Source organism: Eretmochelys imbricata, chromosome 24 (genome assembly GCF_965152235.1).
Source record: "Eretmochelys imbricata isolate rEreImb1 chromosome 24, rEreImb1.hap1, whole genome shotgun sequence".
Classification (NCBI taxonomy): Eukaryota; Metazoa; Chordata; order Testudines; family Cheloniidae; genus Eretmochelys; species Eretmochelys imbricata.
Genome location: NC_135595.1, coordinates 38,849 through 66,248, shown reverse-complemented (window position 1 = coordinate 66,248; position 27,400 = coordinate 38,849). Strand labels below are relative to the sequence as shown.

Below are 27,400 nucleotides of genomic sequence, written 5' to 3'. Positions count from 1 at the left end.
TATCGGCTGTGGCCACGAACAGTTGGGTTGATTTGCGCAAAGGCCTCATGTGCTGTATGTAGAACTCTCAGGCTTTTCGAACATCTAGGGTGTGTAAGCTGTGGTGCTGTGGGCTCATCTGGGGCTTCAAAAAGAACACCAGCAGGCAAACATCCTGCCCCATATGGAATTGGGAGACCACCTTGGGGAGGAATTTAGGGTGCAGTCTAAGTTGTACCTTGTCCTTATGAAACACCATATAACGGGGTTCAGAGGTGAGACTCCTCAGTTCAGACACCCTCCTTGCCCAGGTAATGGCCACCAAGAACGCTACCTTCCATGAAAGGTAAAGGAGGAAACAAGTTGCTAGGCGCTCGAAAGGTGGGCTCATAAGTTTGGAGAGAACCAGGTTCAGATTCCAGGTAGATATGGGTGGATGAGAGTAAGGGTACACCCTCTCCAGCCCCTTGAGGAAGCGCACCACCATGGGATTTGAGAACACCAAGTGCCCAGATTCCCCTGGATGGAAAGCTAAGATAGCCACCAGGTGTGCTCTGATGGAAGAAAATGCCAGGCCTTGTTGCTTGAGGTGCAGCAGGTCATCCAGAATACCCGGGACAGAAACCTGTAGTGGTAGAAGACGTTTGGGTTCGCACCAGCAGGAGAACCTTTTCCACTTGGCCAGGTAAGTTGCCCTGGTGGAAGGTTTCCTACTACCAAGGAGAAGCTGTCTCACTGGCTGAGAGCACTGGCTCTCCATGGGATTTAGCCACGGAGCTTCCAAGTCATGAGGTGCAGAGACTGCAGGTTCGGGTGGAGAAGGTGCCAGTGGTCCTGCATGAACAAGTCAGGGTACAGGGGCAGGGCTATCGGGGCCTCTACAGACAGGTCTAGGAGTGTCATGTACCAATGCTGCCGCAGCCACAACAGGGCAATCATGATTACCATTACCCTCTCCCTGCGAATCTTGAGCAGGACCCACTGGATCAGCAGGATTAGAGGAAGGCATACTTCAGCCCCTTGTCCCTCAGTATTAAGAATGTGTCGGACATCAAGCCCAGGCTGTGGTTTTGAAATGAGCAGAACCAAGGGCAGCATCTGTTGTCCTTGGTGGTGAAGAGACTGACTTGGGGATAACCCCACCTTTGGAAAACTGACTGCAGGACATCTGATCGGACAGACCACTCGTGAGCCTGGAAGGACCTGCTGAGGTGATCTGCCAGCTCGTTCTTTACCCCGGGAAGGCAGGATGCTTGGATGGACTGGGCTATACAGAAGTCCCATAGGAGAAGAGCCTTGCAGCAGAGGGGTGAGGAGCAAGCTCCGCCCTGTTTGTTTTTTGTAAAACATGGCGGTGGTGTTGTGTGTCAGGACTGTCACGCTGTGACCTTGCAAAGTGGCATGAAAGATTTGACAGGCCAGACGAACCGCTCTGAACTACTTCAGGTTGATATGGAGGGGTATCTCGCCCTGGGACCACAGACCTTGTGTCCTCAGATCCCCTAAGTGTGCACCCCAGCCCAGGTCTGAAGTGTCTGTTACTTGCATCAGAGAAGGTTGGGGCATGTTGAAGGGGACTCCTCCACAGACTACTGATCAGTCCAGCCACCAATGCAGGGACTCTTGGACTTGCCTGGGTACCGTTACTATCAGGTCCAGGCTGTCTCAGGACAGGTAATAATGTGCTGTGAGCCATGCTTGTATGGGCCTGAGCCTCAACCTGGCATGCTTGACCACACACATACAGGCTGCCATATGTCCTTTTAGCTTCAGGCAAATCCTGACGGTTGTGGTGGGGTACTGTAGCATTGTCCTGACAATTTGCTCTATGGCCTGAAATCTGGGAGGCTCGTTTTCGCCTGTACTGAGTCCAGGACCGCCCCTATGAACTCTATCCTTTATGTCGGTATGAATGACTACTTATTTATGTTGAGGAGGAGCCCCAGTCTGTGAAAGAAGAAAAGGAGTACTTGTGGCACCTTACAGACTAACCAATTTATTTGAGCATAAGCTTTCGTGAGCTACAGCTCACTTCATCGGATGCATGCTGTGGAAAAAGTGTAGAAGATCTTATTATATACACACAAAAAGCATGAAAAAATACCTCCTCCCACCCCACTCTCCTGCTGGTAATAGCTTATCTAAAGTGATCACTCTCCTTACAATGTGTATGATAATCAAGGTGGGCCATTTCCAGCACAAATCCAGGGTTTAACAAGAACGTCGGGGGGGGGGTAGGAAAAAACAAGGGGAAATAGGCTACTTTGCATAATGACTAAGCTACTCCAAGTCTCTATTCAAGCCTAAGTTAATTGTATCCAATTTGCAAATGAATTCCAATTCAGCAGTTTCTCGCTGGAGTCTGGATTTGAAGTTTTTTTGTTGTAAAATAGCGACTTTCATGTCTGTAATCGCGTGACCAAAGAGATTGAAGTGTTCTCCGACTGGTTTATGAATGTTATAATTCTTGACATCTGATTTGTGTCCATTTACTCTTTTACGTAGAGACTGTCCAGTTTGGCCAATGTACATGGCAGAGGGGCATTGCTGGCACATGATGGCATAAATCACATTGGTGGATGTGCAGGTGAACGAGCCTCTGATAGTGTGCCTGATGTTATTAGGCCCTGTGATGGTGTCCCCTGAATAGATATGTGGGCACAGTTGGCAACGGGCTTTGTTGCAAGGATAGGTTCCTGGGTTAGTGGTTCTGTTGTGTGGTATGTGGTTGCTGGTGAGTATTTGCTTCAGGTTGGGGGGCTGTCTGTAGGCAAGGACTGGCCTGTCTCCCAAGATTTGTGAGAGTGTTGGGCCATCCTTCAGGATAGGTTGTAGATCCTTAATAATGTGTTGGAGGGGTTTTAGTTGGGGGCTGAAGGTGACGGCTAGTGGCGTTCTGTTATTTTTTTTGTTAGGCCTGTCCTGTAGTAGGTGACTTCTGGGAAGTCTTCTGGCTCTATCAATCTGTTTCTTCACTTCCGCAGGTGGGTACTGTAGTTGTAAGAATGCTTGATAGAGATCTTGTAGGTGTTTGTCTCTGTCTGAGGGAGTGGAGCAAATGCGGTTGTATCGCAGAGCTTGGCTGTAGATGATGGATCGTGTGGACTGATAGAGCCAGAAGAGTGGCTACGCAGGTGGTGTCGGAGAGAAGGCTTTGGATTCTTTGACCATGGGATGGTGTTCCATGAAGGAGGAGTGCTAGGCAGAAACGGGCTCCACCTTACGAAGAGAGGGAAGAGCATCTTTGCGAGCAGGCTGGCTAACCTAGTGAGGAGGGGCTTTAAACTAGGTTCACCAGGGGAAGGAGACCAAAGCCCTGAGGTAAGTGGGAAAGCGGGATACCAGGAGGAAGCATAGGCAGGAATGTCTGTGAGGGGAGGGCTCCTGCCTCATACTGAGAATGAGGGGCGATCAGCAGGTTATCTCAAGTGCTTATATACGAATGCACAAAGCCTTGGAAACAAGCAGGGAGAACTGGAGGTCCTGGTGATGTCAAGGAATTATGACATGATTGGAATAACAGAGACTTGGTGGGGTAACTCACATGACTGGAGTACTGTCATGGATGGTTATAAACTGTTCAGGAAGGACAGGCAGGGCAGAAAAGGTTGGGGAGTAGCACTGTATGTAAGGGAGTAGTATGACTGCTCAGAGCTCCGGTACGAAACTGCAGAAAAACCTGAGTGTCTCTGGATTAAGTTTAAAAGTGTGAGCAACAAGAGTGATGTAGTGGTGGGAGTCTGCTATAGACCACCAGACCAGGGGGATGAGGTGGATGAGGCTTTCTTCCGGCAGCTCGCAGAAGCTACTAGATCGCATGCCCTGGTTCTCATGGGTGACTTTAATTTTCCTGATATCTGCTGGGAGAGCAATATAGCAGTGCATAGACAATCCAGGAAGTTTTTGGAAAGCGTAGGGGACAATTTCCTGGTGCAAGTGCTAGAGGAGCCAACTGGGGGGGAGCTTTTCTTGACCTGCTGCTCACAAACTGGGAAGAATTAGTAGGGGAAGCAAAAGTGGATGGGAATCTGGGAGGCAGTGACCATGAGTTGGTTGAGTTCAGGATCCTGACACAGGGAAGAAAGGTAAGCAGCAGGATACGGACCCTGGACTTCAGGAAAGCAGACTTCGACTCCCTCAGGGAACGGATGGGTAGGATCCCCTGGGGGACTAACATGAACGGGAAAGGAGTCCAGGAGAGCTGGCTGTATTTCAAGGAATCCCTGTTGAGGTTACAGGGACAAACCATCCCGATGTGTCGAAAGAATAGTAAATATGGCAGGCGACCAGCTTGGCTTAACGGTGAAATCCTAGTGGATCTTAAACATAAAAAAGAAGCTTACAAGAAGTAGAAGGTTGGACATATGACCAGGGAAGAGTATAAAAATATTGCTCGGGCATGTAGGAATGAAATCAGGAGGGCCAAATCGCACCTGGAGCTGCAGCTAGCGAGAGATGTTAAGAGTAACAAGAAGGGTTTCTTCACGTATGTTGGCAACAAGAAGAAAGCCAAGGAAAGTGTGGGCCCCTTAATGAATGAGGGAGGCAACCTAGTGACAGAGGATGTGGAAAAAGCTATTGTACTCAATGCTTTTTTTGCCTCTGTCTTCACTAACAAGGTCAGCTCCCAGACTGCTGCGCTGGGCAACACAACATGGGGAATAGATGGCCAGCCCTCTGTGGAGAAAGAGGTGGTTAGGGACTATTTAGAAAAGCTGGACGTGCACAAGTCCATGGGGCCGGATGAGTTGCATCCGAGAGTGCTAAAGGAACTGGCGGTTGTGATTGCAGAGCCATTGGCCATTATCTTTGAAAACTCGTGGCGAACGGGGGAAGTCCCAGATGACTGGAAAAAGGCTAATGTAGTGCCAATCTTTAAAAAAGGGAAGGAGGAGGATCCTGGGAACTACAGGCCAGTCAGCCTCACTTCAGTCCCCAGAAAAATCATGGAGCAGGTCCTCAAAGAATCAATCCTGAAGCACTTACATGAGAGGAAAATGATCAGGAACAGTCAGCATGGATTCACCAAGGAAAGGTCATGCCTGACTAATCTAATCGCCTTCTATGATGAGATTACTGGTTCTGTGGATGAAGGGAAAGCAGTGGATGTATTGTTTCTTGACTTTAGCAAAGCTTTTGACACGGTCTCCCACAGTATTCTTGTCAGCAAGTTAAAGAAGTACGGGCTGGATGAATGCACTATAAGGTGGGTAGAAAGTTGGCTAGATTGTCAGGCTCAACGGGTAGTGATCAATGGCTCCATGTCTAGTTGGCAGCCGGTGTCAAGTGGAGTGCCCCAGGGTTGGTCCTGGGGCCGGTTTTGTTCAATATCTTCATAAATGATCTGGAGGATGGTGTGGATTGCACTCTCAGCAAATTTGCGGATGATACTAAACTGGGAGGAGTGGTAGATACGCTGGAGGGCAGGGATAGGATACAGAGGGACCTAGACAAATTGGAGGATTGGGCCAAAAGAAATCTGATGAGGTTCAATAAGGATAAGTGCAGGGTCCTGCACTTAGGACGGAAGAACCCAATGCACAGCTACAGACTAGGGACCGAATGGCCAGGCAACAGTTCTGCGGAAAAGGACCTAGGGGTGACAGTGGACGAGAAGCTGGATATGAGTCAACAGTGTGCCCTTGTTGCCAAGAAGACCAATGGCATTTTGGGATGTATAAGTAGGGGCATAGCGAGCAGATCGAGGGACGTGATCATCCCCCTCTATTCGACATTGGTGAGGCCTCATCTGGAGTACTGTGTCCAGTTTTGGGCCCCACACTACAAGAAGGATGTGGATAACTTGGAAAGAGTCCAGCAAAGGGCAACAAAAATGATTAGGGGTCTGGAACACATGACTTATGAGGAGAGGCTGAGGGAACTGGGATTGTTTAGTCTGCAGAAGAGAAGAATGAGGGGGGATTTGATAGCTGCTTTCAACTACCTGAGAGGTGGTTCCAGAGAGGATGGTTCTAGACTATTCTCAGTGGTAGAAGAGGACAGGACAAGGAGTAATGGTCTCAAGTTGTAGTGGGGGAGGTTTAGGTTGGCTATTAGGAAAAACTTTTTCACTAGGAGGGTGGTGAAACACTGGAATGCATTGCCTAGGGAGGTGATGGAATCTCCTTCCTTAGAAGCTTTTAAGGTCAGGCTTGACAAAGCCCTGGCTGGGATGATTTAATTGGGGATTGGTCCTGCTTTTGAGCAGGGAGTTGGACTAGATGACCTCCTGAGGTCCCTTCCAACCCTGATATTCTATGATTCTATGCCATCATGTGCCAGCAATGCCCCTCTGCCATGTACATTGGCCAAACTGGACAGTCTCTACATAAAAGAGTAAATGGACACAAATCAGACGTAAAGAATTATAACATTCATAAACTAGTCGGAGAACACTTCAATCTCTCTGGTCACGCGATTACAGACATGAAAGTCGCTATTTTACAACAAAAAAACTTCAAATCCAGACTCCAGCGAGAAACTGCTGAATTGGAATTCATTTGCAAATTGGATACAATTAACTTAGGCTTGAATAGAGACTAGGAGTGGCTTAGTCATTATGCAAGGTAGCCTACCTCCCCCCCCCCCCGCCCCAGATGTTCTTGTTAAACCCTGGATTTGTGCTGGAAATGGCCCACCTTGATTATCATACACAATGTAAGGAGAGTGATCACTTTAGATAAGCTATTACCAGCAGGAGAGTGGGGTGGGAGGAGGTATTTTTTCATGCTTTTTGTGTGTATATAATAAGATCTTCTACACTTTCCACAGCATGCATCCGATGAAGTGAGCTATAGCTCACGAAAGCTTATGCTCAAATAAATTAGTTAGTCTCTAAGGTGCCACAAGTACTCCTTTTCTTTCTGCGAATACAGACTAACACAGCTGTTACTCTGAAGTCTGTGAAAGGTGTCCCTGACAAGTGTCACATAGGACTGTACCCGATCTTTGGATTGTCCTGTCAGAAGCCAGTCGTCGAGGTATGGGTACACTCGAATGTGTCTTTTGTGCATAAAGGCTACTACAACCGCCATGCACTTGGTGAACACGTGGGAAGGCCTGGACAGGCCGAACTGGAGTACCGTGAACCAGTAGTACTTTTAGTGTATTACAAACCAGAGGAAGCATTTGTGTGCCGGATGGATGGCAACATGGAAATAGGCATCCTTCATGTCGAGGGCAGCGTACCAATCTCCTGGATCCAGAGACAGGATGATAGTGCTTAGGGAGACCATGCGGAACTGGAGCTTGACCATAAATTTGTTGAGTCTGCAAAGGTCTAGCATGGGTCAGAGACTCCCCTTTGCCTTGAGGATTAGGAAGTAACAGGAGTTGTACCCGTTTCCCCTTAGCTCCTGGGGAGCCTCCTCCACTGCCCCTATATCGAGGAGTGAATGGACCTCCTGCATGAGGAGTTGCTCATGAGAGGGGTCCTTGAAGAGGAGTGGGAGCGAGGGAAGGAGGAGAACTGGAGGGAGTATCCCACCTGTACCATGCGTAGGACCCAGTGGTCCGAAGTTATACGGGACCATGCATGGTAGAAGTGGGATAGCCAGTTTAAAAAACGGGGGATGGATCTTGGAACTGGGTTGGTAGACTCTCCTTGTGTGTGCCTTCAAAACCCTTGCTTGGGCTTATTCTGGCCTTGGTTAGGTGTGTTATTGGACAGCCTACGCCTGTTATTTCTGCCTCGCCTGCGATACAGGTCTTGTCTGGGGTGAGGTTGATACTGCCTCTGCTGCGGAGGCTGCGGCCTGAAGGGCTTCCTCTGGGTTGCTCGTGTATGCATCCCCAGTGATTTCACTGTGGCCCTGGAATCCTTAAGGCTGTGCAGTCTGGAGTCAGTTTGCTTGGAAAAGAGGCCTGAGCCCTTGAAGGGGAGGTCTTGCAGTGTGTTTTGGACCTCGGGAGGGAGGTCAGATGCCTGCAGCCACCCTGAACGCCTCATAACCACTCCTGAGGCTATCATTCTGACTGCAGAGTCAGCCGAATCGAGGGAGGCTTGCAGCGATGTTTTGGCTACAGCTTTCCCTTCCTGGATTAGCGCAGCGAACTCTGGGTGTAAGTCCTGCAGCAGGCAATCCTTAAACTTGGACATAGCGTTCCAAGAGTTGAAACTGTTAAGGATCGCCTGTTGGTTGGCTGTGCAAAGTTGGAGGCCTCCTGATGAGTATACCTTCCTACTGAAGAGGTCTAAGCATTTGGCCTCTTTGGCTTTCAGAGCCCAGGCTTATTGATCCTGGCGTTCCTTCTCGTTTACAGCTGAAACGACCAGGGAGCAGGGCGGGAAAACAAGAACTTGTAGTCCTTGGATGGGGCAAAAAATTTCCTTTCCACCCCCCTGGCCATCGGTGTAATCGAGGCCGGGGTTTGCCAGATAGTCTTGTAGTTGCTCTGGATGGTCTTAATCAGAGGTAGTGCGACTCTGGAGGGATCTTCTGGAGCCAGGATGTCAACCATGGGATCCTCCGGCTCGACAGTCTCTTACATCTGAAGGCCCATGTTGAGGGCAATTCGGCGGAGAAGCTCTTGGTGGGCCCTATGGTCAAGCAGTGTTGGTCCTGAAACTGATGTACCTGCCACTACTTCATCTGGGGCTGGTTGCCATCGTCCTGGCCTTCCTGTAATTCCTCATAGCCTTGGGAGGTGTCGGGGCCTGAGATGATAACTGCCTCCTGAGACGTAGTCTGCTTTGGCAACAGACCTGTCACTGTAGGCTGCTCCAGGGGATGCGAGGGTGGCCGAGAGAGCATGGCCTCTCTTGTCCTCGAGGTGTGCCTATATGGAAACCTTGAGTGGCGTCTCGTTGAGTGCCCGGATCTAGAAGCTCTAGAAAGGGTGCCGTTGGTGGTGGTAGGCCTATGGGGTCCAGAATGGCCATTGCCCCAGAAGAGGCCACTGCGGCCGCCACACTGTGTGGGACTCTTTGCTGGTCATGGTCTGGTGCCTGCTGTAGCTAGAGCGACTGGAATCGGCTTCGGAGACAGAGGAGGCCAAAGGAGAGGACCAAGGTGGTGCCGATCCTTGGGCGGCTGTGGGGTGCCATGAGGTACGGGTCAGGGACTGGTACTGAGATGACTGGGACCGCGAACGGTGCCAGCTATCCCGAGACCTGGATCGGTCTCGCACATGTGGTGCCAGGGAAGTGGTTGGCACTGAGTCCCAGTGCCGAGCAACCGATGGCGTCATGGAATGGCATTGAGTCCTCGATGAGGGTGCCGTAACCTCGTATTGGGTCATGGGTGCCAGGAAGTGGTGCTGTGCCGAGCTCGAACGGGAGCGGTGTCATGAGCGGTGCCGGATTGGTGACCTTGAGCGGCGCATCATTGCTGGTTTTCCTTTGAACAGCACCCGCCTTGGCGATGCCAGAGGCTTCTCCCTGCAAGGGAGGGGATTTGGCGTTGACAGTTCTAAGAGATCTTTTGCTGACTCAAATGTGTCAGGCATGGAGGGGGGTTCTAAGACCTCCTCAAGACACTCATCAGCGCTGGAGTCGCTGGGCACTGGACTCAACAGGGCCTGCGGCGCCAGAGTCAACAGTGCCAGCCCCTGGAGGGGACCCAAGTCCTGTCTCTGAGTGCTAGGGGCCTCTCTGGGCGTCTTGGTTGCTCTTTGAGGGGAGCGTCTTCTTTCCCCCTTATCGTGCTTGTCAGTGTCAGAGAGGTCGAGCAGTGCCAGGGCTGGTCAGCCCGTCTCGCTTCCAGCGATTTATGATGCCTGGGCAGTGCTGAGTCGTGCACCAATGCTGCGGCACTTCTCACCGAGGAGCTCAGGCCTGGTACCGGGCGGTCTGGGGCCGCTGGTTGCAACGCGGCCTCCATGAGCAGCTGCTTAAGACAAAAGTCTCTTTCTTTCTTTCTTTGTGTGTGACTTGAAAGCCTAGAAAATTTTGCAGCGCTCAGCCTGATGCACTTCCCCAAGACAACGAAGGCAGGAGTCGTGGGGGTCGCTGTTGGGCATAGGCTTGAGACAGGTGGCGCAAGCTTTAAACCTCTGGGCTTGCGGCATCCCCCACAGCCCAAGACTGGTGCTGGAACTAACTCTCAGACGCCTGTAACTAAAAACTGTATCTAACTAAGTTGTAAAACTATCTAAGAACAACTCTAACTAGAAAGACTAAATTGATAAGGGATCACTCGCAAGTGAGAGAGCATATTCCAACGCTGTCACGGACGATAAGAAGGAACTGAAAGAGGGTTGGGCCAGAAGGGTACTGTATACACCATCATAAGGGCACCACTCTAGGGGGCTCCCCTGCCATCCCAACGGGGGCTGCTAAGGTAAAAAGTTTCTGACGTCCGTGCACATGACGCACGCACACTTAACTGGAATGGACGTGAACAAGCACTCAAAGAAGAACTACTGCAAGCACACCAAATCTAGCCTCTGCTCTCTACATTGGCTTTCTATATAGAATACTGAGTCAAGTTCAAGGTCTCTATCCTTGTCTTCAAGGTGTACAATTGCCACGGCCCAGGATATCTAGATCACCTAAAGCTTTGGGATAAGGACTATAGTTAACAACTCTGCTGCTTCAGCACAGTAGAATTTTCTACCACACGAGTAAAAAATGTCTATGCAGGAGATAGGGTACTTTCTCAGAAGGTGCTCAAATTGCTGAACAAATTCCCACCAGATCGAAGAACTATTACAAACTTTACTATCTTCTTCTGCCTGTGCAAAGTACACTACATTTACTTTGCTTTCTTTAATATGAACACATTTATATATTTATTTTAAAACTCCAAACAGTACACTGCACACAACAGTGTATTAGAGAAAGCGAACCACATGACAGATATGTGCCATGTAGCTTAATGCGCTACTGGCACTCATACTATCATGTTAAGATTGGTAGAAGAACTTCTATAGAATAAAATAGGAAGACAAATGCTTGTTACATAAATCCCTCATGCTACTTTAACCATGGAACACTGGCGTCTGCCTAACTGAAGGGCTGAGGACTTGAGAGCTCATATGGATCAGACGGGTGCAGATAGAACCAGCCCAGATTATCAACACAAAAAAGGTGATTATAGTTTCCTTTCATCTATCATAAAACAAAAAAATTCAGATTAAATAATAAACCTTGTAAACTGGTGGAGGACGATGTTTTTAAAAAGTTAAAAGAGTCATACAATAGCTTCAATTAAAAAAAAAAAAATTAACCTGCCTTTTTTAAAAGGGTATCAAAACAGTTGCCCCATTGTTAGCTAGTAAAAACTAAGAAAACTATACAATGGGAAATACAGGATTAAGTTCTCCTGTATGATATCAAGTTTTCCAGACAAAGTTTAGCTGCTTACCCTTCTAAACACCATTATCTTCCCAATCCTAAAAGTCAAAACATGGCAACTCAAAGACTCTTATATAGTACATACCAGTCTGAACTATTATATTAATGAAAATTCTCTCACAATCTTAAGTAGGTGGTAGCATCAAACTCTTCTTATGGTACTTCTTATCCTTGCATCTTTTAAATGGTTATTTAGTTTTACAGCTCACCTTCTAAGCCTCCAGCTAGTAAGCTAAATCCACCAGAAGTTATGAGCATACTACAAACTTTCTGTTTATTTCTGAGCCCCCAGCCGCAATATTTTCTATTGACAGTCTTAGGCACCTAGGATTAAAACATAAAATACGAACATTTATATTAAAAATTCTGTATTGTGTCAAAATGAAAATCATTTCTTTGTGTACAAATGTATACATGACAAAAATAAAACAATCTTCTTGAATAACATTGTGTAAAAAAGTGCTTGCTATTCAGATTTATTAATTCCACAAGCAACAGGCTCAAATGGAATCACTAAACATTGAATTTGTTAAAGGGCTAATTTAAGGCACAGAAATCCCACCATTTATCAGAAGGCAAAAATAGGATTAGCCCCATTAGCTTTCATCGCTGCTCACAGGTTATGTCTTGTTAATGGCTGCAAGTTTTGAACATAGTAGTAGCTGAGTAGAAGTTCAAGTCAAGTTTCTATCCTTGAAAAGAAGTATGAATTAAAATGCTGTTTAACTTTTAGAGAAATCTGGTTTTGTCTCATCTTTTAATTAGAAACAGCCTTTTTGTGTGTGTGCACTATTTCTATATTTTTTCACGGATGTTTTCTGTTGTGTGGCTTACCCAGGATTTTTATCTCATGGTTATAGACAGTACTTACTCCAATACCTAATAACTATTAGGGCCTTAATTTCTAAATCAGTAGCTATGGTAAAGATATGCAACATTGCTCATGAAGTTAATTTTACCAAACTCTTTCATCTTACACTGCAACAAACAAGTAAAATACATTCTAAATGTTCTAGATTATTTTCAGCTACTTTTTCCATGTAATGGATTGTGGCACAGCACAGCACAGCACAACACAGGTGGATTTGCAATGGAACTTTATAAGAAAGAACCCATAAACTGATTTATACAACTTTGTTGTGCAGGTGCACAGTTTTAAAAAAGTATAAAAACAAAAACAAACAAAAACCCAGAAAATTCTATATCAGTTTCTCCAATTTCCTACACAAAAAATCAAACTTAAAAAGCTTTCATTTCCTATGATGCTGTTCGCAAAGGAACAGGAAAAGCTAAGCAGTTTCGTGAAGGAAAGCATGAGGGCTCACCCATTTGCCCTATTTGTTGCTTTCATTGGATCCCTTATACACAAATCTTAACATCTCTGCATTCCAACTCTGAACGTACAATGATCATGTATGCCAAACTAAGGCTGAGAATACAGATCTGACACCAACCCAGTATGGCCAACTTAACTGACAAAACCAATCATAGAATACAGTTGTGATACTATATTTGTGGACAAGGAAGCACTTTCGTTTTAAATTCCAGTTTTTAGTATTTGATTTTTTGAGAAATTATGTTTAGCCTAAATTTTCTCTTGCCATTTCTGAGTTACCTATGTGAATTAAGTTACTTAAAAAAAAAAAATCAATCTTTCATGCTATTTTTATACTTGAATAAACTCTAGATTAAAAATCTTCATAACTGACATATATATAGTCGTTCATGAGGAACATTTAATTTGCACCATTTAAAAAAATGTGCTTGACAAAACACCAGCTTCCTAACCAGCGTAAGTGATCACTGGGCACAAATAGCTATATATACCCACTTGAGTTTGTGTATATGTAGGGATATCCATGTATATCATTCTCAGGACCTTTTCCCCCTCATCTCCCCACCTACCTGCAATGGAAGAGTCTCACCAGGTTTGGAGTTATTTCTGCTAAGTCCCATTGCCAGTAATCTCTGATTTTACACTCTCTCTCTACAACACAGTGCAGTGTCGGGTACAGAGCCTCAAAGCATAAAAAAAAATCTGTAATGAAACTGTGTTTGAGACTTCAATCTAACAATATTGGCTTCTTTAAGAAAAGAATGTAAAATTTTATGCAAATACATAAGCTAATGCAACATTACAGATAAGATTTTAAGCATGCAAGCCAGGAAAGTCAAAGCTCTAGTTTCCTAGAGCCCCTGCAACTTTATCACATTGCACATACTATCCTATGGCAGTACAAGAACACACTATATACATTAAGAAAATGCTACATACTCATGAAATATTCTCAAGTTATGGCTGCCTTGGGAATCATAATTTTAATTTTCCTGACTTGTTTAAAATCTAAACTATACTGTTGCATTACACTGGTTTCTTATAATTACTTTTAGATAAACATGCACATGGAGTCAATCATTACTCGTTTGTTGGAAAAATGCACAATCAGAACAAAAAGCAATTTCAACATGAGTTCTTCTCACTGACATATGCATGCAGTTTGTTCCATTAGTCTGCTACATGTGCTTCACAAACATAACACTGATCTTGACAAGCCTTCTCATACATTGTGAATTACTTTTTCAGAAAGCAGCAAACTTTGTTGTGCAATCCTCCAGGGGAAGGGGGGGAAAAAAAAAAAAAAAAGACTTAACTAAGTTAGGCTCTAAGTAAAAGTTCAAAGACATTCTACATGGTTCAGTTTTCATTTTGCTGAGATCCCTTAAGACAAACATTCAAAAGTGCAGGAACATAGGTAACAGCATTTTCAACCAACTACGTCAATGACATTTGCAGGATCCAAGTCAGAAAGTGACAGTAAACAAAAGTAAAACCCACTGCTGTGTCATAGACCAAATGTTCTGAAATTGGGGAAAGATTACTTTAAACAACAATGTAAATCGCAGCCCCCTCAAAACTCCCAATAGTTAGATTTCCTTTTAAAATAGTCAAAAAAATAGAGAAAAAAGCATGATGCTCAAAATGTAGGTCACTGGACTGCTCTGATTACATATTCCAGTTCACAGTTTGACAGATACACCACACAGTGCGCGCCCCCCTATTTCAGGTCACTGAATCTTTCTTCTTTCGGAACGGTGACTTTAGTCTTTTCCACACGCTGCTTTTGGGTTTGGATTTTTTTTCCAGGGCCATTACTGCTTCCTTCTCTTTCCTACGGATTTCTCGCACGAGAGCATGAAATACATCATCGATATAATAGCGGAACGCGGCTGAAGTTTCAAAAAAAGGGCAGCTGAATTCTCGTGCTAAAGCTGAGCCTTCTTCTTTGGAGACCTTCAACGAAGTACATATTTGTCAACAAAGCAAAACTGTTCATTCCTTCCCCCTTTCTGCTCCCTTTGCCTGTTCCTCTCAGTCTTAACCCTGTGCATTCTTTCACATTACCTGCTCCTTTGGAACATCCCCTTTCCATGCATCTCTCTGAAATCTCTCCCTAAAATCCACTTTTCTCTAAACTTTTGTTTACTCCTAGTCATTCACCTGATCTTTTAAACATTTGTACTGCATCCTATATCCATAAGACATCCAGCTCCTTGAGGTATGGACTGGGTCATAATCTGCATTTGTAAATAATGTGTACACCTTTGGCACTATATAAGTAATAAACAGAATAGGGATTTAATAGCACTATATGCAAACAAATTATTAATCTTTCAAAACCTGAAAAATTAATAAAAACAAACGAGAACAATTGTTGAGGTGGAATGACAAGACATGTATTAGGTCACAATTAATCCATTTCCCTGTCAGCATAAGAGTGTTCTTCTACTGCAGGTTTTATAGCCTTTTGTCCAAAATTATGGCACTTCAATCACGTTCCTGTGGCAACTATTCCACTGTCTAAAACATTTTAGTCGGGATGATTTTACAGATATTGAGACTAATTTTTTTCCATTCATAATTTTATCTCATTTCATATTTAAACACCCTTTTATCAAATAATTAACCTCCCTTGTTGGTGTTAAACCTGCAATTATCTGAAGGCAACATGCAACCTCCCCAAGTTGTCAATAGGAAAGTTATACACTGGATAGAACGCGGGGTTTGGGATCCATTGCCATGACTGCGCTACATGCGAAGCCGCGCTACAGCGACGCACCCTCTAGCGAGGGTCCACTGTATTTCTTCACATCAGTCACCATCTGCGATTTTTGGTGGTTTTCTCTGAACGCCATCCAATTTGTCCATCTTTCGTCCCAGAACGGAGCACAACATTTCAGAATGTGGGCTCACTCGAGCCATATGAAGGGACTGTTGATTCCCTGTCCTGTGATATGACTCCTCAGCATATAGATCCAACTATGTCCATGGCATTTTGCTCTCATATCACATTGGAAACTCAATTCCCTGTGCAACCACTACCTGTGGTCTATTTCAGGGTTACTATTTGCCAGATTTTTTCCCCTCACAGTGAATCTGTATTTTGGATTATTCTTCCCCAAATGTTCTAGCTAACACTTTCCCAAGTTGAATCTTATTTTATTTTCTGCCCTTTCTAAATCACCTTTTATTATTTCTCTTTTCTCAATGTACTCACAACCCTTCCTAATGTATTACTATTTGCAAAGTTTGTTCAAGTGCTGTTTAATGCCCTGTGCAGATGCACTCTCCTTTCAGGATAAGAGAAATGAAGAACATAACGGGAGTTGAGGGTTAGAAATTCTAGTGGCAAACACCCAGGTTTTCAAAGCTGAAAACTGATGAGTTTGAGATTATGTCATGTCTATTAACTTTACTTTTGATATTACTATTCTATAATAAAACTACATGCATTTTAGAGATCCTGCATTCTGTGCTTACCACCATTGCATCACATCCCTCTTTCAACATTATTAATACAAATATTACATTTATTTTAACCATTAAACCAAGAGCAAAAAACGTAATTCAAGAAAAAGGAATAAGCAAATACACTTAGAATAAACCATAACATTATGTTTTAAGTAGGGCAGTTAACTCATGCGATTAACTCAAAAAAATTAATCGTAGTTTTAATTGCACTGTTAAACAATACTAATTGAAATTGATTAAATATGTTGGATGTTTTTCTACATTTTCATATATAGTATTCTGTGTTTTAACTGAAATCAAAGCGTATATTTATTACAAATATTTGCACGGTAAAAATGATAAACAAAAGATACAGTATTTTTCAATTCACCTCATGGAGTACTGTAGTGCAATCTCTTTATTGTGAAAGTGCAACTTACAAATGTAGAATGTTTTTGTTACATAACTGCAGTCAAAAACAAAAAATGTAAAACTTCGGAGTCTACAAGTCCACTCAGTTCTAGTTCTTGTGCAGCCAATCGCTAAGACAAACAAGTTTGTTTACATTTACAGGAGATAATGCTGCCCTCTTCTTATTTACTTCACCAGAAAGTGAGAACACACATTCACATTGCACTTTTGAAGCCAACACTGCAAGGTATTTACATGCCAGATATGCTAAACATTCGTATGCCTCTTCATGCTTCAGCCACCATTCCAGAAGACATGCTTCCATGTTGATGACGCTCGTTAAAAAAATAATGTGTTAATTAAATTTGTGACTTAACTCTTTGGGGGAGAATTGTATGTCCCCGGCTCTGTTTTACCTGAATTCTGCCATATATTTCATGTTATAGCAGTCTAGGATGATGACCCAGCACTTTGATCATTTCAAGAACACTTTCACTGCATATCTGACAAAACGCAAAGAAGGTACCAATGTGAGATTTCTAAAGATAGCTACAGCACTCAACCCAAGGTTTAAGAATCTGAAGTGCCTTACAAAAGGCTGAGAGGGATGAGGTGTGGAGCATGCTTTCAGAAGTCTTAAAAGAGCAACACTCCAATGTAGAAACTACAGAACCTGAACCACCAAAAAAGAAAATCAACTTTCTGCTGGTGGCAACTGATTCAGATAATGAAAATAAACATGCATCCGTCCGCACTGCTTTGGACTGTTATCAAGCAGAACCTGTCATCAGCATGGATGCATGTCCCCTGGAATAGTGGCTGAAGCATGAAGGGACATATGAATCTTTAGCGCATCTGGCACGTAAATATCTTGTGAGGCCAGCTTCAACAGTGCCATAAGAACGCCTGTTCTCACTAGTGGTGACACTGTAAACAAGAAGCGGGCAGAATTATCTCCTGCAAATGTAAACAAACTTGCTTGTCTGAGCAACTGGCTGAACAAGAAGTAGGACTTAACGGACTTGCAGGCTCTAAAATTTTACACTGTTTTATTTTTGAATGCAGTTTTTTGTATATAATTCTATATTTGTAAGTTCTACTTTCATGATAAAGAGATTGCACTACAATACTTGTATTAGGTGTATTGATAAATGCTATTTTTTGTTTTTTTACAGTGCAAATACATGTAATAAAAAATAAATATAAAGTGAGCACTGTGCACTTTGTATTCTGTGTTGTAACTGAAATGAATATATTTGAAAATGTTGAAAATATCCAAAAGTATTAAAATAAATGGTATTCTAGTATTGTTTAACAGCGTGATTAATATTTTTAATCGCTTGACAGGCAGCCCTAGTTTTAACATATATACCTCCTGAACTCCTTTGCGTAGTTTACCTGTCGTAGCAGCGTCAGATCAGATTTGTTCCCCACAAGAACCACAGGAGTGTCATCAGTGCGCCGAACACGGTAGATGAGCTGTTTGAACTCACGCACTTCATGAAAACTGCGGCGGTCCGTGATTGAATAACAGATGATAAATCCCTCACCTGCCCTCATGTACTGGTCCCGCATGGCTGTAAACTCTGCCTAGAAAGAAAGTTATATTTCAATTCTTGTACAAGCTCAGCAGCTATTGATCATCTAGTCACTGGCAGCCCTCTTTCCATTCTAACAACAGCTATATGCCACTCAACATACTGGTTTGCTTATGCCACACAAAGCTCACGAAAGCTCATGCTCAAATAAATTGGTTAGTCTCTAAGGTGCCACAAGTACTCCATTTCTTTTTGGAAAAAACTGGAGATTTTATGGATTCTCCCTATGTGAAATATTACTTAAACACCTGAAATACACAACTAAAAGTGCAACATGTAGCAGTCACAGTTAAAAGAACGTTATGAACATTTGTTTTCTTCCTATTTTTAACACATCAAACAAAATATTGTGAAAATTTGGGACCAATATACGAAGCAAATGAAAGGCATGAGTTTCTGTTGCTTCAGGGAATGGGTAAGAATGCTGGCAGCTCTTAGTTTTTATATATTATGCATAAAAAAAGAACAATGGAAAAATGGGGAAACAATAAAGCAGGGTACAAAACAAATACAATATGTTGGGGAAATGGGATAATTCCGAAGACAAAACTAGAACAAAGAAAAGACAGAGACAGACAATACATTTTTAAAGGATCTCTGTGAATATGCCTGGCCATTAGTTCCATCCTATTCATATTTTTATTGCTCACATACCTGTCCTGCTGTGTCCAAAATGTCCAAATTTGCAGGTTCATCATCAATCCGTATTCGTATTTTATAAGCATCTTCTGTGGATTTAGAAGAAGAGGGATGGGGGTAACAGAAGTTCAGTAAAATTGCAGTACCTATCTCATGCATACAACGAAATACTACTACTGAGCATTTGATATAAAGCAACAGAAAATACGTTATAAAATCAATTGTAATAATGTAAGAATTCAGTTTTGTGTACCTTAATAAAGACATATACTCTCTCAGACTAATGGGCCTTTCTCAACTGAGGCGAACAGGCAGACAAGTAAAATAATCCTAATGGCAGCCACCAATAGCACTGCCAATTTCCTAAAACAGGATAAATTACTAAGAGTATGTCAACACAACAAGCACAACTATGCCACTGTAGTGTAGACACTGACTACGGCAACGGAAGGGGTGTTTCTGTCACCATTGTAAAATCACCCCCTTGTGAGGCAGTAGCTAATTTGATGAAATAATTCTTCCGTCAACCTAACTGCGTCTACAATGGAGGTTAAGTCATCCTAAATATGTTGCATAGGGCATGAAATTTTTCACAGTCCTGTGAGACATAGCTTGGCTGACCCGAGTTTCAGGTGTAGACCATGCCTTAGAAAGAAACCGATCTTTCCCTCCAAATTAAACTAACCCAACTAAAAAAAAGTCATCAAAAGGTGCTCAGATGTTACCGTCATGGGCACGCTATAAGAACCTGAATAGAAAAGCAAGTTCTCCTTTCCGTTAGATCAGATTCTCCTATCATGACTAATGGGCTGAGTGAAAACTCCAAAAGATGTAGCCTGAATAAAACAGTCAGATCTCAAAACTAACAACAACACTTTATTTGGAGACAAAGATTGCAGAAGTTCCTGATCCATGGCTAAGGCTCCTACGTGCCACAGTAATGCAAATAAAAAATAACAGTGATATCCTACAGGATTTTGAAAAATCATGGTGCCATGGGTGGTGGGTATCAAAGGCTGTGCCTCCCCAAACAGCCTTGCATGGCCCTGGCCATGCTCCACCCCCAGGCCCTTTCCTGCTTCCCGTTCCTAGGCTGTGCGCTGTGGGGGACTCTTCCCCCCCTGGTGGCCAGAGTCCCAGGCTGCGGAACTAATGGGGGCCGGCCTGCACTCCGGGGCTGGGGGAGGGAAGCTGAGCCACCTTCCAGGCACGCCATGGCTGAGCCACACCACCTGCTCACCAGCCCAACACTTTGGGGCTGGGGTGGGGCATGCCACCAGCTCACTGCCCAGCGCTCTGGGGCTGGTGGCGCTCAGGCTGGGGAGGGGGGAAGAGGGGAGCTGCCTGCCATGCCAGGATGGGGGGGAAACAGGACTCTGGGCTCCGGCGGGAGGGGCAGGACCTCGGGCAGAAGGGATGGTCCAGGACGGGGACTAGCCTCCCTGAGCCTGGGGTTCACCTGTCGCCCATGCATGGTGCTTTGTAGATACTGGTTTGGAATATTTTCTTTGCTGAGGCAAGTTCTCTCAGCACAGAAGTTAGTGTTGCCTTGAGAGGGGCGGGGTAAAAAGTAGTGGGACAGAGAGAAACCTTCTTGAAAACAAGTAACTGGTCAGACTAGAGAAGGGGTGGGCAAACTTTTTGGCCCGAGGGCCACATCTGGATGGGGAAATTGTATGCAGGGCCATGAATGTAGGGCTGGGGCAGGGGGTTGAGGTGCAGGAGGGGGTGAGGACTGCAGGAAGGGGCTCAAGGCAGGGGGTTGGGGTGCAGCCTCCGGCCCAGTGCCTCTCACCTCGAGCAGCTCCAGGGTGGCAGCAGGGCTAAGGCAAGCTGTGGAAGTGGCGAGCTCCTGGAAGTGGCCAGCATGTCCTGCAGTTGCTCCGCCGCATACTGCCCTCACATACTAGTACTACCCCTGAAGCTCCCATTGGACACTGTTCCCCGTTCCCGGCCAATGGGAGCTGCGGAGGGCAGTGCTTGGAGGCAAGGGCAGTGCATGAAGCCCTCTGCCCCCCCATTCCCCAGGGGCCACAGGTACATGGTGCTGGCCGCTTCTGTGAGCGGTGTGGGGCCAGGGCAGGCAGGGAGTCTGCCTTAGTCCTGCTGCGCCACGGGGCTGGCAATCCTGTGGGCTGGACCGAAAGCCCTGACAGGCTGGATCCAGCCCATGGGCCGAACTTTGCCCTCCCCTGGACTAGAGCCACCTCTGCATGGTGGGATCCAGGGAGGAGTGCCACCTCTACCCCGATTCACCTCAGCAGGCCACCCAGCCTGTTGAGGAGGAGGGAACCTACAAATTGTAACTCAAAGGTGGGGGGCTTACATCAAAAAGTTTGAAAACAGCTTAGGGTGCAGGGAGGGGGTAGCTAGGGGCTGTGTGCAGGCAGGGGGGTAGCTCAGGGAGAAGGGTACTAGGGGCTATGTGTGGGCAGGGGGTAGCTCAGGGTGCAGGGAGGGAGGTATTAGGGGCTGTGTGCTGGGAGGGCTCCCCTGCGGCCCCTGTTCCCGGAGGGGTCTGCCAGCCATGGAGCCGGGTCTCCTCACTCAGGCCGCTCTTACCGGGTGCCTCTGCGGGAGCAAAGGGGGCTGGCAGCTGAGGAGCAGCTTCAACCTGAGGCACCAGCAGGAGATGAGAGAACGCTGCTGCTGCCTGCTCCATGGCACCAGCCAGAGCAGCAGCTGCCCCGCACTGCCTGGCTCTGGCTTCCTGCCGCTGACCTGGCCAGGCAACGGGGAGAGGAAATGGGGGGTGGGCGGGGGAAGGTGTGGAACTGCCCCCCGGACTGCCCTGCTCTTGCAATGCCCTCCAGGTTCCCAACTCGGCTCAGGGCTTCTACCCCACAGGGAGCACCCATGCTTGGGGCTCCAGGATTCAACCCTGCAGCCTCCTGGCTTCAGCCCCACGGGGGGGCGCTGAGAATTGGGGCTTCAGCTCCACGTCTCCCAGCTTCAGTCCCGTGGGGCCATTAGGGCTCGGGCTCCACGGACTCCCTGAAAGGGCTCATGGACCCCCACTTGAGAATTGCTGTTTTAAATGACTAAAATTCAAGAATGTATGCCTCTAGAGTCACCTACTAAAGAAAAGTTAAGGTTGCTTGCTCTTCTAGTTCTCCTGGTTTGTATGTGGAAGGGTAAATCTGTTGATTCATAATTTCGACAAAAGACGTGTGAAAATCAAATGGAACACACAAGAGATAATTTAGCTGAACAGAAGCATTTTGGGTAGTTACTCTCTTCCTTCTTTTAATCTGCCGCACATTTATAAAAAGTAGCAATAACAAAAGGACACAAAGGCAATAATGTACGACTGAAACTATCACACTGCACAGCAAAAATGGTATGACAGAAGAGTTGATGGCCATCAAGAGGTCTCATTTTTGTTATTAGTCTGTTAATTGTGACTGGTAGTTAACTTATCTTAGTCTTTTAACTTTTTCTGCAAGTATTTAATAATACCTAGCTCTTATATAGCACTTTTCACCAGAAGATCTCAAAATACTTACAGGGAGATAAAGTATCACCACCTCCATTTTACAGATGGAGAAATTGATTCATAGATTCCAAAGCCAGAAGGGACCATTGTGATCATCTTTCTGGTCTGACCTCCTGAACAACATAGGCCATAGAAATTCCACAAAATAATTCTTAGAGTACATCTTTTAAAAAAAGCTTCCAATCTTGATTTTAAAAATGATCAGTGATGGAGAATCCACCATGAACCTTATAAATTGCTCCAAAAACGTACACCTCATTTCCAGCATGAATTTGTCTAGGTTCAACTTCCAACCATTGGATTGTTTTATACATTTATCTGCTAGATTGAAGAACCTATTATTAATTATTTGTTCTTCACGCAGAAAACAAATGGATTAATCAGGTTATCCCTTAAGATTCTCTTTATTAAGCTAAATTGACCTACTTATATTGATTTATCACTATAATCCAGGTTTCTAATTCCCATGAATCTCATTGCTCTTCCATGAACTCTCTCCAATTTTTCAACATTCTCCTTGAATTGTGGAAGCCAGGTTGGGATACAGTATTCCAGCAGCGACACCAGTGCCAAATACAAGTTAAATAACTTCTTTACTTGTACTCAAGTTTCCACTCTTTATGCACTGCAGGATTACATTAGCCCTTTTGGCCAAAGCATTGAACTGAAAGCTCATGTTCATCAGCTGATTATCCAGAATGACACCCAAATCTTTTCTAGAGTCACTGCTACTCAAGATAGAGTCTCCCATTCTGAGAGTGTGACCTACAATATTTGTCCCCTAGATTACCTATATACATTTAGCTGTATTAAAACACATGGTATGCTTGTGCCCAGTTTACGAAGTGATCCAGATCACTCTGTATTAGTGTCCTCTTCATTGTTTACCACTCACCCAATTTGTATCATGAGCCAACTTTATCAGTGATTATTTTGTTTTCTTCCAGGTCGCTGCTAAAAATGCTAAATAGCACAGGGCCAAGAACAGATCCCTGCAGAAGCCTACTAGAAACACACGTGCTCAGTCAGGATTCCCCATTTACAATTACATTTTCAGACCTAACAGTTTGCCAGCTTTTAATCCATTCAGTGTGTGCCATGTTAACTTTGTACTGATCTATTTTTTTTTTAAATAAAAATGTTGAGAGGCATGAGCTTAAACTATTACCTTTATCAACCAATCTTGTAATCTCATCAAAAAAGATACCAAGTTAGTTGGACAGGATCTATTTTCCATAAGCTCATGTTGACTGGCATTCATTATAGACTATTTAAACTCCCATACCATCTGTTCCATTACCTTGCCCAGGATTGATGTCAGACTGATTAACCTATAATTATGCATATCATCCCATTTAAATACTGGCACAACATTAGCTTTCTTGCAGACTTCTGGAACTTCCCTACTGTTATACAATTTAATTAAAATCAACATGAATGGTCCAGCGAGCTCCTCAGAGAGCTCTTTTAAAATTCTTGGATGAAAGTTATCCAGACTTGCTGATTTTAAAATGTCTAACTTGATAGTACCTGCTGTTTACTCCTGGTGGAATTCTGCACCACTGCGCAATGCAGAATTTGTGCAGAAATTAACGCTGTATGCGCAGAATTTTCTGTAAATAACTTTAAAGATGTGGCCATTAGTCCTGTTCCTAGCACAGCCCACAATCCTCTTTGCAGACTTTGGACTCGTAATAGCTAGACAAGTTGTTACTAACATGATTATGAATGCTTTCCTTGCAGCCGAGTTTCTGGTTTTCTTTAGAGTATAAAGTTCATGGTAAATGATTCCACAAAAGCTACTTTTTAACTTGCAAAACAGAGACAGATGTTGTAGAGGTTTTTCTTACCAATGGTAGGATCATGGTCCTCTGGGAACCGGTGGCTGATGAACTGCATGGTCATAGCTGAAAATTAACATTGGATAACTACAATTACACAGGTGATTTCCAGTCGTCCTGACTAACCTCACAGGTGTAGGTGGGGACATGATAACGGACAAAATATTTAGAATTACTGATTACACAGAAACATTTAAATTATACAACTGGCATACTATTTTGGCATTCGCTAAAAATTGGAGCACTTCATAAGGAAAATGCACATTTTGTTCACCCTAAATCGCAAAGGTGATATGGTAAAATGTACTTATCTGTAAGACTACGTTTTAGTCACGGGTATTTTTAGTAAAAGTCACGGCCCGTGACCTGTCCATGACTTGTATTATATAGCCCTGACAAAATCTTGGATGCTCGGGGGCGGGGTACCACCCAGGGACGCTGTGGTTGCTCGGGGTGGGGGAGGGGAGAAGGCTGAGGGGTGCCCTGGGTGCTTGGGGGAGGGTACCCCTGCTGGTGCTGGGGGGTAGGGCGGGTGAGGCTGGCAGGCTCCCTACCTGACTCTGAGCAGCTCCCGGGAAGCGGTGACATGTCCTTTGGCTCCTAGGCGGAAGCGCGGCCAGGGAGCTCCATGTGCTGCCTCCATCCTGAGCGCTGGCTCCACAGCTCCCATTCGCTGGAAACCATGGGCAATGAGAGCTGTGGGGGCAGTGCCTGCGGGCAGAGGCAGCATGCAGAGCCACCTGGCCACACCTCCGCCTAGGAGCCATGCGAGGGACATATCACTGCTTCCGGGGAGCCACCCGAGGTAAATGCCTCCCGTGCCCCAACTCCCTGCCCCAGCCCTGAGCACCCTTCCACACCCAAACTCCTGCTTGGGCGTGGGGGCGGTGGACCAAGACTGCCCCAGGTGCAGCCGATGCTGCTGGCTCAGGGATTGGGCCGGAATCCATGACAGACTCACAGCCTTACTTATCAGTATGTAACTGAACAATATTCTCACCTATTACCTATCATTTTCATGTATAGGGCGACCAGCTTAAAATGGTTTACTAAATTAAACAATGTCTTATAGATACAACATATTAGAACTCTGCAGTGTTTACGATCCTTACTCCTCAAATATTAACTCTCAAATTTAACAGAAACTGCTGTATTGCAGTTTAATCAATCCTAATCAAGGATTTTCACAGATATACTTTCAATTATTGAGAATACAAAGGTAGGAGCTGGGGAAAAATATATTTTTAAAAATCTCAAACCAACCCTTATGTCTCTACAACGAAGCAAAGCTGTAGCTCACGAAAACTTATGCTCTAATAAATTTGTTAGTCTCTAAGGTGCCACAAGTACTCCTTTTCTTTTTACGGATACAGACTAATACGGCTGCTACTCTGAAACCTGACGCCTGAAGAAGAGCTCTGTGTCACTCAAAAGCTTGTCTCTCACCAACAGAAAGATACTACCTCACCCAGCTTGTCCCCCTCACAGTGGGTACCTCCACAGTATAGCAGCAAGCAAACCCATTCTTCACCATGGGAGCCACCGCTCTCAGCAGTGACTGAGATTAAAGCCTAACGCTCTGCCCCATTACAGACCTTGACCCAGCGCCCGCAACGGTGCCAGACAGAGGTCCCCACCTCGACCGGCCCTCAGGGCTCAGAGACATCCCGCAGGACAGCCTCTTCCCCCGACTCCTGAGCCAAAGGGCGCCACACCCCAGCAGGCCCAAGACACCCACCGCTCTTGCCCACGCCTCCAGCTCCCAGCATCACTAATTTATACTCGCGGGATTGTCCTAAGGCGCCACCGCCCTGGCGGGCTCCAGAGTCCATCTCCCCCGGCGCCAGGGAAAGCGCCGCCGCCTGCAAGGAGAAAAGAGTGTGTGTCAAAAACCGGCCGGGAAGGGGTGGAGCGGGCCGGAGCCACGGGGTCTCCACAGGCTCTCTCCGCCCCGTCCCGCGCCAATCCGAGACGGGCTACATCTCCCCCATCCCAAAACTCGCAAGCGCGGGCGCCCGAACTCACCGCGTCAGGGACGCCGGGCTTTTCCGCGTTGCATCCTGCAGCCCTCACTAACAGGGCAGGACCCCCCCGGCCCAGGACCGGCGCACCACCGTTTCGGCCCCTTCTCAGAGCAAACCAAAATGGCTGCGGCAGCAACTTTGCTGCCATAGGCCCAGCGAGCGCTTCATGCCCCGCCCGCGTATAGGCCCGCCCCTTCCGTGCATGGAGTGCATCGGGAGCAAGGGCAGCGCTGCGCCTAAAGGTGGGAGAGGGACTGTCCCTGACTCCTTCGCTCCCGGGCCTTTGTCTTTTGAGCAAATTGCTTACCTTCCTCGATTCTTCTCAAACATCATCTCCTAGTGAAAAGCAGCCTTTTGTGTACAACTTTAATAGGTGGCCAGGCTGATCAGCGGGGTGATCTTATGCAGCTGAAACTCACTTCCTTTCCCCAAAAAGAAAAGGAGTACTTGTGGCACCTTAGAGGCTAACCAATTTATTTGAAGCTCATGCTCAAATAAATTGGTTAGTCTCTAAGGTGCCACAAGTACTCCTTTTCTTTTTGCGAATACAGACTAACACGGCTGTTACTCTGATTCCTTTCCCCAGCCACCCCACAACATCTAAGCATTTAATTTTAAAAGTAAATTTACTCTGCCAGTTTCTGGCTTTTGTACATTTATTTTTGCTAACAATGTAAAAAAGACTATCTGGTAGTTTCTACCTACCTCGCTATAATTAGCGAACAAACAAACATGGGTATGGTGAGATTTCAAAACACTGGAAAACTATTAGACCTAGAGTCTGGCCCTCTTGACTTTGATTTCAGTGGAACTACTCACCCTCTTAAAGTTAAGCATGTGCATAAATGTTTGCTGGAGTGGGGTTTATTAAAAGTAATTTATGGGAATTGGTGTCAAGGTTCCCTCCCCACGCTGAACTCTAGGGTACAGATGTGGGGACCCGCATGAAAGACCCCATATGCTTATTTCTAGGAGCTTAGGTTAAAAACTTCCCCAAGGTACAAATCCTTGTCCTAGGATGGGTACTAGCTGCCCCCACCAAGTGAGTTAGACAAAGATTCAGGAAAAGGACCACTTGGCATTCCTGTTTCCCTAAAATATCCCTCCTTCACCCCCTTTCCTGGGGAGGCTTGAGAATAATCTACCAAATAGGTAAACCAGGTGAGCACAGACCAGACCCTTGCTTTTTAGGATACTAAAAACCAATCAGATTCTTAAAAAAACAGAACTTCATTATAAAGAAAAAAGATGAAGAAACACCTCTGTAAAATCAGGATGGAAGGTAATTTTACAGGGTAATAAGATTCAAAACACAGAGGATCCCCCT

The 27,400-nt window shown here is 45.3% G+C and overlaps 1 protein-coding gene across 1 annotated transcript; it reads right to left on the bottom strand.

Annotated features, from left to right (window-relative positions):
- Positions 1-11,626: 11,626 nt before the first annotated feature.
- RIT1 (Ras like without CAAX 1) lies at positions 11,627-26,328 on the bottom strand. Its single transcript, XM_077841482.1, has 6 exons — positions 26,075-26,328; positions 25,788-25,911; positions 24,059-24,115; positions 18,728-18,801; positions 17,874-18,065; positions 11,627-14,567 (listed from the first exon to the last, which is right to left on the bottom strand). The coding sequence occupies exons 1-6, from the start codon at positions 26,219-26,221 to the stop codon at positions 14,337-14,339; spliced, it is 825 nt and encodes a 274-aa protein (XP_077697608.1). The 5' UTR covers positions 26,222-26,328; the 3' UTR covers positions 11,627-14,336.
- Between the last annotated feature and the right edge of the window lie 1,072 nt (positions 26,329-27,400).

Coding starts and splice junctions, on each gene's coding strand:
- RIT1 (XM_077841482.1), bottom strand. CDS start 26,221: ATGGCAGCAAAGTTGCTGCCGCAGCCATTTTGGTTTGCTCTGAGAAGG. Junction 24,116..25,787: donor TGGAGGCGTGGGCAAGAGCG/GTGGGTGTCTTG, acceptor GTTAATTTTCAG/CTATGACCATGCAGTTCATC. Junction 18,802..24,058: donor GGACCATGATCCTACCATTG/GTAAGAAAAACC, acceptor CTAAATCCACAG/AAGATGCTTATAAAATACGA.